At 44.6% G+C, this 14,575-nt stretch overlaps 1 protein-coding gene across 1 annotated transcript in view; it reads left to right on the top strand.

Annotated features, from left to right (window-relative positions):
• The first annotated feature begins 896 nt into the window (after nt 1-896).
• SPTLC2 (serine palmitoyltransferase long chain base subunit 2) overlaps nt 897-14,575 on the top strand; it is a 102,893-nt gene continuing 89,214 nt past the window's right edge. The window contains exon 1 of the mRNA XM_052646780.1: nt 897-1,084. Coding sequence (XP_052502740.1) covers nt 953-1,084 — 132 coding nt within the window. The 5' untranslated portion in view covers nt 897-952. The remainder of the gene's footprint in view (nt 1,085-14,575) is intronic.

The raw sequence follows: 14,575 nt of genomic DNA, 5'->3' as shown, positions 1-14,575 counted from the left end.
TCCATGGGGTCTCAAGAGTCCGACACGATTTAGTGACTAACCCACTATTTCTTCTCTAATAACTATGGGGATATAGATAAAAATAGGTGAAAAATAATGTATATAAATATATATAAAATGCTTCTAGTACGAGTATTGTGATAGGTGCAAAATGGCTCATTAATAGAATTCTTGCAATGAGTCTATCAAGCAGGAAGTATTCACTCCATTTGAAAGAATTTGGCTCCCAACGTGGTTAAATACTCAGGTTTAGCTTCTGGTTACTGGCAGACCTGGAACAAGACCAAGTTTCTTGACTCTCTGTATAAAAGAAACTGTACAGAAAACCCTGAAACTGAACAGATGTGAAGGGCAAAGAGATGTGAATTACTTAAACTGTGTTACTTACGATGAGCACTGAAGAATGGTGAGGGAATGTTAAAAAAATTAAAAAAAGGTATCCTGAGAATTAGCTAATTAAATAGAAGGCTGGGAATCAAACCGAGCACTTTCCCTGAGACAAAGGCAAGGAAGGCGCCACCAGTCCAAGAGAACCGGGAACCCGCTCTAGAGACCCAGCTCCCAGGTCCAAGCTGTCCCCCTCTAACAAACCCTCCCGACACACCCGCGGAACCGCGTCGTTCTAGCCCGTGATTGGCCAGGAGGAGAGAGGGTCCGCCTCCTCCCCCGCTCCTGATTGGCCAGCGGCCCCCTTAGGCGCACGCCACTCCTGCGCGCTCCCCCCCGCCGGGTCTCGGGCTCCCCGGGGCCCCGCCTTGGGCGCGCCGCAGGCTTCGGCGGGAGCGGGCCCCGCCCCCGCGTGACGGCCCCGCAGGGAAGCGGCGGCGGCGTGCAGCCATTTCCGGTTTCGGGGAGGCGGGAGGGGCGCGGAGCGGGACTTCGGGGCCGCAGCTCCCTCGGCCGCCGCCTACAGAGAGCGTCTGCCTGTGGCCGCCTGGGTGCCGCCGGGACGATGCGGCCGGATCCCGGAGGCTGCTGCTGCTCCCGTCGCCCGGTGCGGGCGAACAGCTGTGTGGCGAACGGGGAGGTGCGGAACGGATACGTGAGGAGCAGCGCCGCGGCCGCCGCAGCCGCTGCCGGCCAGGTACGGAGGGACCGGGCGGCCGGGGACCGGGGGGCTCGGTGCCCGCGAGCCGGCGCCCATGAGGAGAGGCGGCGGGGAGGTCGCAGTGACCGGCCGCGGGGCTCAGGGGTGCCGGCGGCCGCGTCCTGGCGCTGACCCGGCCTTCCCGCGGCCGGGAGGCTCAAGGGCGGCCGCTGGGGCTCCCCTATCTCTCTGCGCCTGAGGTCTTTCCCCCACCTCACCCCACCCCACCCGGGAGGTCTGGCTCTGCTTCTGCTACCCGATCCCGCCAGAAGTGGGTGCTGCCGCCTTGGGGAGGCAGGGAGTGCCCCCCTGCCCCTCGGAGCCCGGGAGGGTCCACTCGTGGGCTCTTGGTTTTTTTGTTTTTTGTTTTTTGTTTTTTTCCCCCTCCGGAGGCTCCCTCCCCTAGCCCTTTCAGGTGGTTTTGCTTCCTCCTACAAGCTCTGAAGCCCTCCAGGGAAAACCACATTTAGAATCCTCAGGAGGCAAAGAAAAGTTACGAGGTGGTACCAGTTGGAAACGCACCCAATCTATTTCTTACCCCTTTCTGCAAAGCAAGACTTTGGACCACAAACCTGGCAGTGAACCCAGTCCAGAGGCTTAATAGCACTTTGGTCTTGGTCCTAAAAGCACGATGGTCTTGGTCCTCGGTGAGAATCTCCACCCCCACCCCCGCCCCCCGCACCATCCCGGGCTCCAGGTTGAATCAGGTGGTCCTTTTGACCCCTTGCAGGAGTGCTATCACGCACGGGAATTTTTTAGCCTGGTGATGACTTGTGATGAGGGAAGTCCAGGTGGGTCAGCAGTAAAGAATCCACCTGCCAATGCAGGAGACACGGGGTCCATCCCTGGGTTGGGAAGATCCCCTGGAGAAGGAAATGGCAACCAACGCCAATATTCTTGCCAAGATAGTCTCTTGGACAGAGGAGCCAGGAGGGCTAACAGTCCATGGGGTCGCAAAGACTCAGACGAGACTGAGGCCAAACGCACAACTTGCAATGAGTCTGTCTACTAATTCACCAAGGCTGAGTCACCAACCAAGCCCTGGCATTTCTGAAATATTTTGAAAAGTTCTGAATTCAGAGCAGTAGTGACTGTCAACTTTCCAGTTCTGTGGACTGACAGGTATTCTGAAATGTGTTTTTGAAGCTGGTTAAAAAGATGAAAGGTCAGTGTTGGCGGAAGAGTGTTGTGATATTTGCAGTTGACTTTAATACTGATAAATCTCATTAAGAAATTAAGGAAATCTTTTTTTTTTTTTTCGGAAATAGTCTGTTCCCCATAGCAGGAAGTGTGACTGTTGTAATGTAATTTGGTATTACCATACATATGTGCCAGCCTTCTCCCCCAGTCAGTAAATACAGTAGATAGGTCTGATACTATCTGGCGTGAAACAGAAAATAGGTGTTTCTCCGGGTCTTCTTGAGATGTTAAGTCTGTAACAGTTAGAGGGGAAATACTTAAAAGAGTCTTGGCCTCCCCTGAAGTTTTAAGGCATAAGACAACATAATACACAGACTCAAAAATTTTTGTTTCCATTTTTGAAGAAATAATTGTGTGAGACAGGAAGTGATAAGAATCAGCTCATTATAAGCACATTGAAAAAGTTGTTTTCCTAGCAATGGCTAATAAGTTAAAATTGTTGTGGTAGAGACTGTAACAGGGAAACCTAATGGTGGAAATCGCAAAATACATTGCAGGGTGCATTATGATATTTAAGAGTGAGGAGGAAATCAAGAGAAAGGTGTTCACACGTTAGAGGTGCTTTGTGTTTAAGTGCTCTTTTCGCTTAACATACTTGTGTTCGGAGTTAGTATTCATAGTAAATAAGATTTCTCTGTCCCATAATCCTGAATTCTTTAGCACTGGTGGGCATGACATTTCTTCAGAGATTGCTGACTGATACACTGAAGAAATATTAAGCTGCTGAAATGAAATTTAAAAATCTATATAATTGGAAAACTTGACTCTTTCTAATATATCTTAGTGAAAAATTTCACTCAAAACACACAGGTGGCATTTGGAAGAATGGTTTGGTGGAGTGCCCAAAGAATATTAGGGGCCACACTATCCCTTCTAGAAAACAATTTCTCATGAGGGTTTTTTTTTTTTTTTTTAAGACAAAGACTTTAGGTATTAACTTTTATACTAATAGGAGGACTTGGCTGTGGGATGTTGTTTTTCCCACTTTCTCTTTTCTTAAGCAAAAGAAATTTCATGAGAGCAAGAATATCTTTAAAATATTTTTTAGAGTTGGAGAAGGCAATGGCACCCCACTCCAGTACTCTTGCCTGGAAAATCCCATGGACGGAGGAGCCTGGTAGGCTGCCGTCGATGGGGTCGCACAGAGTCGGACTGAAGCGACTTAGCAGCAGCAGCAGCAGAGTTGTGTTTGTTTTAACTGAAGGGATGTGCTGTGGTGCACCAGAGCACGCTATTGCTCTGTGTATTTTCCCCCAGTTTCTGGGGGAAATATGGCAAATTATGCCATAAAAATACATCTAAGGTGTTAAGTACACAGACTTGTGTCTTGCTTTTACTAAAAAGAGAATGTAATGTGGTTTTTAAATCTGAGATATAAGTTCATTTGCTCACATATTCCACTTTTTTGTGTTTTGGCCATGCCCCGAGTCATGTGGAATCTTAGTTCCCTGACCAGGAATCGACCTGAGCCCCCTGCATTGGAAGCATGGACTCTAAACCACTGGACCCTCAGGGACGTCCCCCCTTTGTCTTTTAACGAACAGAAGAGAAGTTAGAAACTTCTAAGATCCCTCTACGCTCTCAGGAGTCTACGTTTCTGTGTTTGAAGGGGTGAATGTGTATGCTGGCCTCTTCGTTGGATTTGGGTTTAGAGTTTGAGTAAATATCAATAGATGCTGTGGTAGAAAGGGCAATATGAAACAATCAGATATTATTGTTTGGTTTTGTGTTCTGTTTTCCAATTTTTTTTTTTACTGTGGTAAAATACACATATCATAAAATTTACCATCTTAACCATTTGTAAGTGTCCACTTCAGTGGACTTAAATACATTCACAGTGTCATGCAGCCATCCACACCATCCAGCTCCATAACTCTTTTCATCATGTAAATCTGAAACTCTGTAGCCATTGAACAGTATCTCCACATTCTCTCCCCCTTCCAGTCCCTGGTAACTGCCCTTCCACGTTCCGCTTTTTTGTCTTTTGGTGACTGACTTTTTTTTTTTTTAGCATAGCATCCTCATGATTCACGTATGTTGTAGCATGTATCAGAATTTTGTTCCTTTTTAAAGCCCAAATAATATTCGGTTGTGTGTATATATACCGCGTTTTGCATAGCCGTACATCTGTCAGCGTACACTCAGGTTGCCTCCAAGTTTCAGTTGTGAATAATGCCACTGTCAGCCAATAACTCTTAAACCGTGCTTGCAGTTCTTTCAGGTATATATGTAGACGTGAAATTGTTGGATCATATGGTATGTTTAATTTTTTGGAGGAAACATGCTGTTTGACACAGTGGCTGTACCACTTTACCTTTCCATCAATAGCACACAAGGGTTCTAGTTTCTCCACATGCTCACCAACACTTGTTATTTTCTGTTTTTTTTTTTTTTTTCTTTTACAATAGCTGTGAGATTTATAGGAGAAAAATATGTATATATCCACACCCACTCCTGTGTAATTTCCTAAGTGATAAAAATCCTGGGAGCATCTTTTGTTCTAATATTTGGTCTTTGACCTCCAGTTTCTGACTCAGTTTCACATTTCCTGGATAATAGAAACATCTTTTGTTCTAATGTGCTGACTCTCATTCGGCTCCTGAATGGGAGCCCCGCTCACCAAAAAGACCAAGTCATGATTAGAAGCTTGGGATTTGGGACTTCCCTGGTGGTCCAGTGGTTAAGCGTCTGCCTTGTAATGCACGGGACACGGGTTCCGTCCCTAGTCGGGGAACTAAGATGCTACATGCAACGGAGTGTCTGAGTCCCGGCGCTGCGACGGGGTCCGAACGCCACTGCCACGACTTAAGACCCGATGCAGCCAGAAATAATAAAACAAGAAAAGAAGCTTGGAATTCTCAGCCCCACCCCCAGTTCTCCAGATAGGGGAGAGAGGCTGGAAATGGAGTTAATGATCAATCATGCCTGCGTGATGATGCCTGCATAAAAGTCCAGAGAGGACTGGGTTCAGAGAGCTGCTGGGTTGCTGACCACATGGAGGGGCTGGGACAGCAGCGCACCTGGAAGCTTTGTGCCCCTCCCCACATTCCTTGCCAGCATTGTTATCATCTCCTTTTATAACACACTGCTGAACAGTAAGGAAAGAGTCTTCCTGGGATCTGTAAGCTGCTCTAGTAAATTAACCAGACACCAGGAAGGGGTCCCCAGAGCCTATGAGTGGTCAGAAGCACAGGTGATAGCCTGGACTTGATCCTAGCATGAGAAGTTGGGGGTGGAGCAGGGCAGGCTTGTGGGACCAAACTCTTCCCTGTGGGATCTGATGTTGTCTCCTGGCAGTGTAGAAGCGAGTTAAATTGTAGGACTCCTACACTTGAAACTAACAGCATTGTAAATTAGCGATATTCTTGTTTTTTTAAAAAAGGAAAAAAATTGAAGGACACCCATCTGTGTCACAGTATTGCTTGGTGGTATGTAGCAGCCCCCCTCCCCACTGGTCCCCCCCGCCCCCCGCACACACATGTGGTCAGAAGTGTTAGTGGTATGGCAGTGTGAGAATTAAGGAGAGAGATCACAGGAAAATCAGGGTTTTTTCCTGTACAATAGCCATCCTTAAACGTGTAGACATTACTGTTTTTTAATGACGATGGTAGATAGAGTTTTCACAAGGAAGAGAAGCGGTAATTTTTCTTCTCTGCCATTCAGAGGGAGTGAGAGAAGAGAGTCAAGATTTTTGAGGTAAAAGGTGGCAGTTAGCATTAGGGAAGCTTTGAAAGAGTTAGAATTGAAAGCTTTGGCAGAATTAAGAGCTGGAAGGAACCTTAGGGGTTTATGTAATTCAGTCCCTTTATCTATTTGTAGGACTTTATTAAAACTATATGATTAAAACTAATCTTGATAGGTGATTCTATCCTATTTTTAAAGACCTCTAGAGGTTTTGCAGGAAATTTTCTTAGCAGCAATTTGGAGTATTCAGCGATCTTAATTACCAAGAGTTTATTACTGTGGATTTAACATTTGGTTAAATAAATGCCATATTTTGGTTGCACCTGAAATATAGTACTGTTGGTTTCTACTTTTAAAGCTCCTTGTTAACATTACATTTTTTCTGTCTTCCATTTCTTTGAAGAACTTTTGAGATTTGTTTACACATTTAACTTTCCTAAATTAGTTAACAATATAGAAGACAAAAATGATGTGCCTTTGAGAGAGTTTGAATGTAAGGTTTTTTCCCATTCAGTATCAGTTCAGTAGCTCAGTCGTGTCCGACTCTTTGTGACTGCATGAACTGCAGCATGCTAGGCCTCCCTGTCCATCACCAGTCCTTTAGGAATAGTTTTATGAGATAATTAGAAGAATGACAGCCTTCTAGCTACCCCAGTAAATAAGATTTGATCGTAAGGAATTGGCACACAAGTTATGTTCTTATTTCAGTAATAAGATAAAGTAGAAAGAACAAAGTACTGGCTTTGCTACTTCGCAGAAGGCAAATGAATAACTAATGAAAGGTGGTTTACTAAGTAGCTGCTAGCTTTTGTTTCCACTGAGAGGAAACAGTACCTGGGAAAAGAAGCTGGGTCATGACACAGGAACTGGAGGAGTAGCTAGAATGGTAAACATACCTGCTTAGGTTTCACAGGGCCTGATGAGACATCAGAAGACATCAAAGCTTTGCAGAAATAATGTTGTAACTGTTTACAACTCATGGGATTAGATGTTTCAAGTGCTTTTTGTTCCAAGAGGAAGAACATTTCAAGTCTTACTAGTTGGATCTGAAAGATCCCAGAGTCATTTGAGGAACTCAGGAATTCTCGTTAATAAAAATTCTTGGGAAATGAGACCAGTATTTAACATATAAATCACTGTATTCTTCTCCCTCGCCCCCCCACCCCTCACCCCACTGTATTCTTAATATAGTATCTTAGAACTTGTGTATTCAGGGCAGGCAGGCTTGCCCATTTTTTAAGGTTGGCCTAGGTGGCCTAGAAACTTCATAGTGTTCTGACAAGTAGTTAATTGGTTGAGATTCAATTAGATTCCATTTTTGAAAGAAAGAAGCAGTGTTTATTGGCAGAATAGGCAATTGAGAGGGATGGGTAGAGGCTGTGTTTGCATTCTGAGTGGGTGTGCCTTACTTGATTAAATACATGGTTTGTGGCCTCAAAAGCCAGTTGCCTTCTGAATTGCTTCTAAGAAGACTTCTATAATATAATTTATAATTTGTGACTTAATGTGAATTAAGCAAGTAAACCCTTTGCTATTGCCTGATTCAAGCTCAGAAAATTTATCATAACGTTTGTTGTCTTCAAGACTACCTTCAAGACCCATTATGAAGATTAAAGTGGCGATTTTTCCTTTTGTTTTAAAATAGTTTTTCCTTCTGACTGTAGAAATAATACATGTGTACTATAAGACCCTAAAGGGCTGGGACCCTGTGTTGGGGGCTCATTTTCGAATGTGATCTGTTGTAAATTAGTCTGCTGTTTTCTGATATTTCTAAGTAGAGTAATAAGTATGCAGTTATACTGAGACTATGCATGTGATCCGGTGTTCCTCTACACGTCGAGGTTGGGGAAAATATTCAACAATTTTTATGATTTGGAAAACTTTAGAAACTACAGATAAAGTACTGACCAGTCCAGTGTGGTGGTTTTGAATTATTCTAAATAATAAGCCTCTTTCAGCTTAATAAGTAAGCCCCTTCAGCAAACATCTGAATTTTACTGTTTGAATTGTGCCTGGTGATAGGAGCTAAGGAGATCTTAGTTGAAGGAATGAAGGGGTGGTGGCTGAAGCCATGGAAGTTGGTAAAGTAGATAAAAAGGGCATTAAGCAAGCAGAGGAGGCACAAAGGATGTAATATTGGGGAATCCTAGTGTTCTTGGGAGAAGATACACGTGCACACACGCACCACTGTTGAAGAAGGTTGACTGGGAAAGAAGAGAAGTATTGGGAAGTGGTGTGAGAAAGCCCAAGGAAATGGAAGGTGTTTCAGTAAGGAGGGGTAAGGGATAATAATAGCCATAAGGGGGCTTCCCTGGTGGCTCACCGTTGCAGAGTCCGCCTGCCGATGCAGGAGACACAGGTTTGATCCCTGGTCCGGGAAGATCCCACATGTTGAGAAGCAACTAAGCTTCCATGCGCCACAGCTGCTGCTGAGCCCGTGCTCTAGAGCCCGGGAGCCACAGCTGCGGAAGCCTGCGGGCTGTAGAGCCAGCGCTCTGCGACAAGCGCGCCGCAGTGACCAGGAGCCCCGCTTGCCACGCCTAGAGAAGAGCCCGTGCGGCAGCAAAGACCCAGCACAGCCAAAAGTAAATTAAAAAAAAATTTAAAGTGATAGTAATAGGTACCATTTACTGTGGTCAGAGCCTCTCCCAGCTTTTTTACCTATCTGATCTTCACAAGAGCTTGGGTAAGTGAATATTATCTCCATTTTACAAGTAAGACTGAATTCCAGACTATTTAAATAACTGGCCCAGGTAGTAAGTTAACAAGACCAGATTGTATTCAGGTTTGTCTTCATCTGTCATGTCACTGGATTTGACAATTCACAACTTAAATTAGTTTTTGAGGACTTTGGGTATTAGGAATGACAATAGATTTCATCTCTTGAGAGTTGGTTATAGAGGCTAATCTTTCTTTGGATTTTTCCTGAAATGAGCTAGCCTCTCACTACTGCCTACCACACATACTAGAAAAAATAGTTTGGAGCTTTACTCCCATCACACAAGCTGTGCCTCACTCTGAACATATATTTCCAGAAGTGTCCTCTTTCTTTTGGCAGGCACATTTAGGAAAGAAGGGAATCCACATTTTTTTCCTTGCCATCAGGATAAGTTCCTGATTTTTTGTGAAGTTACCTCATATGGAATGGACTAAGAAGTGCTTCCAAAGCCAGCCGTAAAATAAATCTACATTTTGGTGTTACCATATTCCCATTGATAATTCAGAAATGCAGGCCTCCAAGTGCACACAGCGGCCTGGTTTCCGTCCGCCACACCTGGTGTGCTCTGGGCAGGGATGCTCTGCACAGGAGGCATCATTGTCTCTCACCGCCCTGCAGCACTTCTCTGCAGCACTTTCCTGCCTCTTAGATAAGCACCAAGGTACGACAGGTGGATGTTGCAGGAGACCTGTGTGCCAGTGCAGGTCTGCCCCGAGTTCTGCATTTTCTTCTGAGCTCTGTTCCACCTCTGACATGTTCTGGGCCTGTGCCCTCCCCTCTGCCTTTGTGGTGAGCACAAACTGGAAGGGCAGCCAGTTTGCATTCGTTTCCGTAAAGCCAGTAAAGGACAGCTTTTGCACACAGCATCAAACAGAATTAAATGTTTAGGAAAAATGCAACAGAAAAATTGTAGGACTTGGATACTGAAAACTACAAAAGCATTCTGAAATAAATCAAAGGTCTCAATAAGTGCAAAGACATCCAAACGTTAAGGGATTGAAAGACTTAAGATTGGTCTGCAAATTCAGTGCTGCTGCTGCTGCTAAGTCGCTTCAGTCGTGTCCAACTCTGTGTGACCCCATAGACGGCAGCCCACCAGGCTCCCCCATCCCTGGGATTCTCCAGGCAAGAACACTGGAGTGGGTTGCCATTTCCTTCTCCAGTGCATGAAAGTGAAGAGTGAAAGTGAAGTCACTCAGTCATGACTGACTCTTAGCGACCCCGTGGACTACAGCCCACCAGGCTCCTCTGTCCATGGGATTTTCCAGGCAAGAGTACTGGAGTGGGGTGCCGTTGCCTTCTCTGACAAATTCAGTGCAACTCCTATCAAAATATCAGCTGGATTTTTTGGTAATAGTTAAATCTAGTCCTAAAATTCATATGAAAACATAAAGGACCCAGAATAGACAAAGTCTTGAAAAAGAAGAACAAAGTTGGAGGACTCACCCTTTCCAATTTTAAAACTTACTGTAGGGACTTCCCTGATATTCCAGTAGCTAAGACTGCACTGCCAATGCAGGGGTCTCAGATTGGGGCAGAACTAAAACCCTTACATTTGTGGTCAACTGATTTTTCTACAAGAGTAGATAATTCAACGGGAGAGAGAATGACCTTTTTAAAAAGTGTTGTGGGGTCAACTGGCACATGCAAAAGATCAAAGACCTAAATGTAAGAGTTACAACTACAAAATCCTTAGGAAAAAACATAGGGATAAACCTTTGTAGACTTTGATCAGGCCATGGTTTATTTTTTTGTCCATGACTCCAAAAGTATCAGCAACCAAAGGGAAAAAAAAATCAATTGTCCTGGATCAACATTGAGAACTGTATTTCAAAGGAGACCATGAAGAAAGTGAAATGAGAATCCATAGAATGGGAGAAAGTATTTGAAAATCAAATCATATAGCAGATAAGAGGCCTGTTGTCTAGGATGTATAAAGCACTCTTCTAACTCAACAATAAAAAGACAACCCAAGGAAGTTCCCTGGTGATCCAGTGCTTAGGACTTGGCATCTTCACTGTCATGGCCTGGGTTCAATCCCACCACGCAGCATGGCCGAAAAAGACAAACCAGTGTTAAAACGGACACATGATTGTGATAGAAGTACCCGTTAGAGACCTCTGCTGTACACACTAAAGGGTGATATCTTTATTGCCTCTTGTACAGGCGTGGTTTGTACGTAGGAAAAGGAAGCAGGTTATTTTCAAGATAGCTAAGTTAATTAATGTTAGTTCTGGTTTCCTAGAAACAGACATTTTCTTAGTAGGGGAAATGAAACTCAGCCTCTGTCTCAATTCATGTATAGCTGATAATATGAATAGCAAAAATAGCTAATTATATGAATAGCAAAAAATGAGCACAAAGGTTGAGTTTAAAGTGAAAGTCTCATTTTAAGCCACTGATAATTTTTAAACAATCAGATTAAGTTATATTATCTATGAAATAATTAAAAGTAAAATTGATTCATAGAATATCTCAGGAATATGACTGAAAGTGAAAGAGTTAGTCGCTCAGTTGTGGCCAACTCTTTGGGATCCCATGGACTTTCGCTCACCAGGCTCCTCTGCCCATGGAATTCTCCAGGCAAGAATACTGGAGTGAGTGGGTGGCCATTTCCTTCTCAAGGGGAATCTTTCCAGCCCACGGTTTGGACCTGGGTCTCCTGCATTGCAGGCAGATTCTTTACCATCTGGGCCACCAGGCACTATGACTAAGAAATGGCAGTAGGTGGAAAATGTAGAAACTTGCATTCTCATCTTGACTTTCAATCCAGCTTTCCTGTGACTGGACAGATTGCTTAAATCTTCCTTGGTTTTGTCGTTAGTCACGTGAAGAGGAAAAGTGAGACAACTTAAGAAATACTTGTACTCAAAATGCTCCTCACTTTGTGTGCAGTTTTCATTCTGCATACTGCTGCTACTGCTAAGTTGCTTCAGTCGTGTCCGGCTCTTTGCGACCCCATAGACGGCAGCCCACCAGGCTCCCCCGGTCCCTGGGATTCTCCAGGCAAGAACACTGGAGTGGGTTGCCGTTGCCTTCTCCAATGCGTGAAAGTGAAAAGTGAAAGTGAAGTCGCTCAGTCGTGTCCAACTCTTCGAGACCCCATGGACTGCAGCCCACCAGGCTCCTCCATCCATGGGATTTTCTAGGCAAGAGTACTGGAGTGGGGTGCCATTGCCTTCTCCATATTCATATGTAAACCCCTTTAGATAGTGTCCTTTAAAAAAGCTTCTTTATTCTCTTTTATCTCAAAAATCATGATGATCTTTGTCTTCTTTTTCTCTAAAAATTGAAGAATTCTTGAGGACTTGAAAAAGGCCTACCTTTCACTTGCATTGTCAAATACAGGGTATTGCTGTTGCTAAGTCCCTTCAGTCGTGTCCGACTCTGTGCGACCCCATAGACGGCAGCCCACCAGGCTCCCCCGTCCCTGGGATTCTCCAGGCAAGAACACTGGAGTGGGTTGCCATTGCCTTCTCCAGTGCAAGTAAGTGAAAAGTGAAAGTGAAGTCGCTCAGTCGTGTCCAACTCTTCGAGACCCCATGGACTGCAGCCCACCAGGCTCCTCCATCCATGGGATTTTCCAGGCAAGAGTACTGGAGTGGGGTGCCATTGCCTTCTCCAAATACAGGGTATAAATCTTTACATATAAATAGAAATGAAATATTTGCTGAATGAGTGAAAAGAATGAGATGATCATGATGATTTTTGAGCTCGTTGGTAGAAAGGGGGCTCTGGCTTCCTATAGAAGAGTCTGATGTCCAAAAATTATTTTTGCAGTTTTAGAAATGTTAAAAAAAATTAAACAGGAGGATTCTCTACTTCTGGGGATGTGAAATTAGAGGGGGAGGTTGGGGTGTGAGAGACACCCCAAGACTGTGTTGCTGTGGTGGTTTAGTCGCTAAGTTGTGTCCTACTCTTTGGCAACCCTATGGACTCTAGCCCTCCAGACACTTCTGTCCATGGGATTTCCCAGGCGAGAGTCCTGGAGTGAGTTGCCATTTTCTTTTTCAGGAGACCTTCCCAGCCCACATCTCCCACATTAGCAGGCAGAATCTTTACCACTGGGCCACCAGGGAAACACATATCCCAAGACCAGCAGTACTGAAACATAAAGCTACTCTGTACTGTGCCTTCTCTCTTTCAATCATACTCCTGTTCTCTCCCAGCCTCCTGGGAAAGTGGGGGTTTTGATTGGTTGCTGGATGTTATGCATAAAAGACCGGCAGAGACTAAAGTCAGTTTTTTTTTGCCTTTTGCTGTTTGCTCTCTTAGAGATATGGGAAGGGCCTGAGCACCTCCGTCTAACCAGGTCTTGAGTTTGGTGGGCTGGGCAGAGTTTTTAGGTGGATTCAGTTCACTCTAGTGAGTACCGTGTCTCAAGGATGGGATCCATTGTGTGTTTGTTGCAGGCTCCTCCCTCTAGTATGACCTTACCTCCTAAGCGTAAGATTATGGTTGACTTCACATTACCTTTCTAGTCATCTCCCTAGCTTCTCCAGTACTTGAAAAATGTCCTGTGCAGAAAACTGGCCACATAACCAGGACTCTTCACACCAACCTATATAGCTCTTATAAACTCTGTTGGTTTTTCTCTTTCTTGGTAGAGCTCTTCTGCCCATGGCAAGCCAATCTGCCCATGATCAGATTCTATGAATACCGTGAGGAGAGAAAATGACCAGTGATTTTAGCTCACTAAGGAAAGGCTCTTCCCTCTCTGGAATCTTAGTTCACCTTGTCCTTTTTGCATGGAAAACAGTTTCTCATTATCTTTAAAACTACTTCTTGTTTTGAGTAATCTGTATAGTTTCATCTAGGTTTTCTGTGAAAGTGATGGCTTGGCTCTACCTATTAACTCCAACTTGGAAGCAAAAGTCTCAGTGTTGTTTTTAATTTTTTTGTTTTTGTTGCTCTAAGTGTGACGTTTAAATAAATAAGGTAGAGACAATCTCTTTGTAAAATCGGGAGATAGGTAGTCCTGAGTAGGTAGGGTGTGAGATCTAATCTTCTTTGTTGTCTTGCAGTCTTTGAGGATGCTGTCTTCAGTTAACATCTTCAACCACACCACATTCTAGGCCACAGGCAGAGAGGTGGAAAAGTGGAGGGAAAGCAGCACTTGCTGTTTTAAAGGACGTACTCCAGCCCTGGTATACCCATCATTTCTGTTCACTTCCTGTTGGCCTGAATTCCTCACACGGCTGTCTTTTGCTGCAAGAGAGATTGGGGAATGTGGTATGTAGCTGGGTAGCCTTGTACCCAGAGAAAACTGAAGAGCGTCTATCGCTAAAGGGGATTTAAAGAGAATGTATACAGGGGGCCACTTAGCTGTTTCTTCCACAGTATGGTAGGAGGAAAAGCTCTAACTGGAGTGTCTTTTTTTTTTTTTTCCTTTAAACGATCAGTTTTCTTAAAATCTTTTTTTTTTTTTTAATTTTATTTTTTTAGCTGCTCTGCGGCCCTTGGACCACCAGGGAATTCCCTACTTAATTTTATTTCTTTACAAATTGAAGATGCATTGAAAAATAAACTAATGAAGAGAAATGGGAGGTCCAGAGCAGGAGTATCCCAGGCTGGGAGCAGGCAAACCTGGTCACTGTCAAGCCTAGCCCTTGTCCTGCCCCAGCCAGGTCTGGCTGGAAGATAACCGTCAGGCACTCTGTCAGTACTGAGGCCTGGGGAGAAAGTGTGTCCTGGCAGGAAGGCTAGCCACCTCTGCTTTCTCGTCAGCCTCCAGCTTGGAGAGCAGTGTTTCCAGTGGGAGCTCAGAGTGAGATGTGGGCTGGCTCCATGAGGTGTTGCAAGTTGGTGACTAGGCTCCCTGCAGAAGCGTCCAGTGTTGGGGCCTCTGCAGCTGGAAAGGAGGCTGATACCTCTCCCGGGTCTCA

This window comes from Budorcas taxicolor, chromosome 10 (genome assembly GCF_023091745.1).
Source record: "Budorcas taxicolor isolate Tak-1 chromosome 10, Takin1.1, whole genome shotgun sequence".
Classification (NCBI taxonomy): Eukaryota; Metazoa; Chordata; class Mammalia; order Artiodactyla; family Bovidae; genus Budorcas; species Budorcas taxicolor.
The sequence above is the reverse complement of the archived record's forward strand: the minus strand, read 5'-3'. Positions and strand labels throughout refer to the sequence as shown.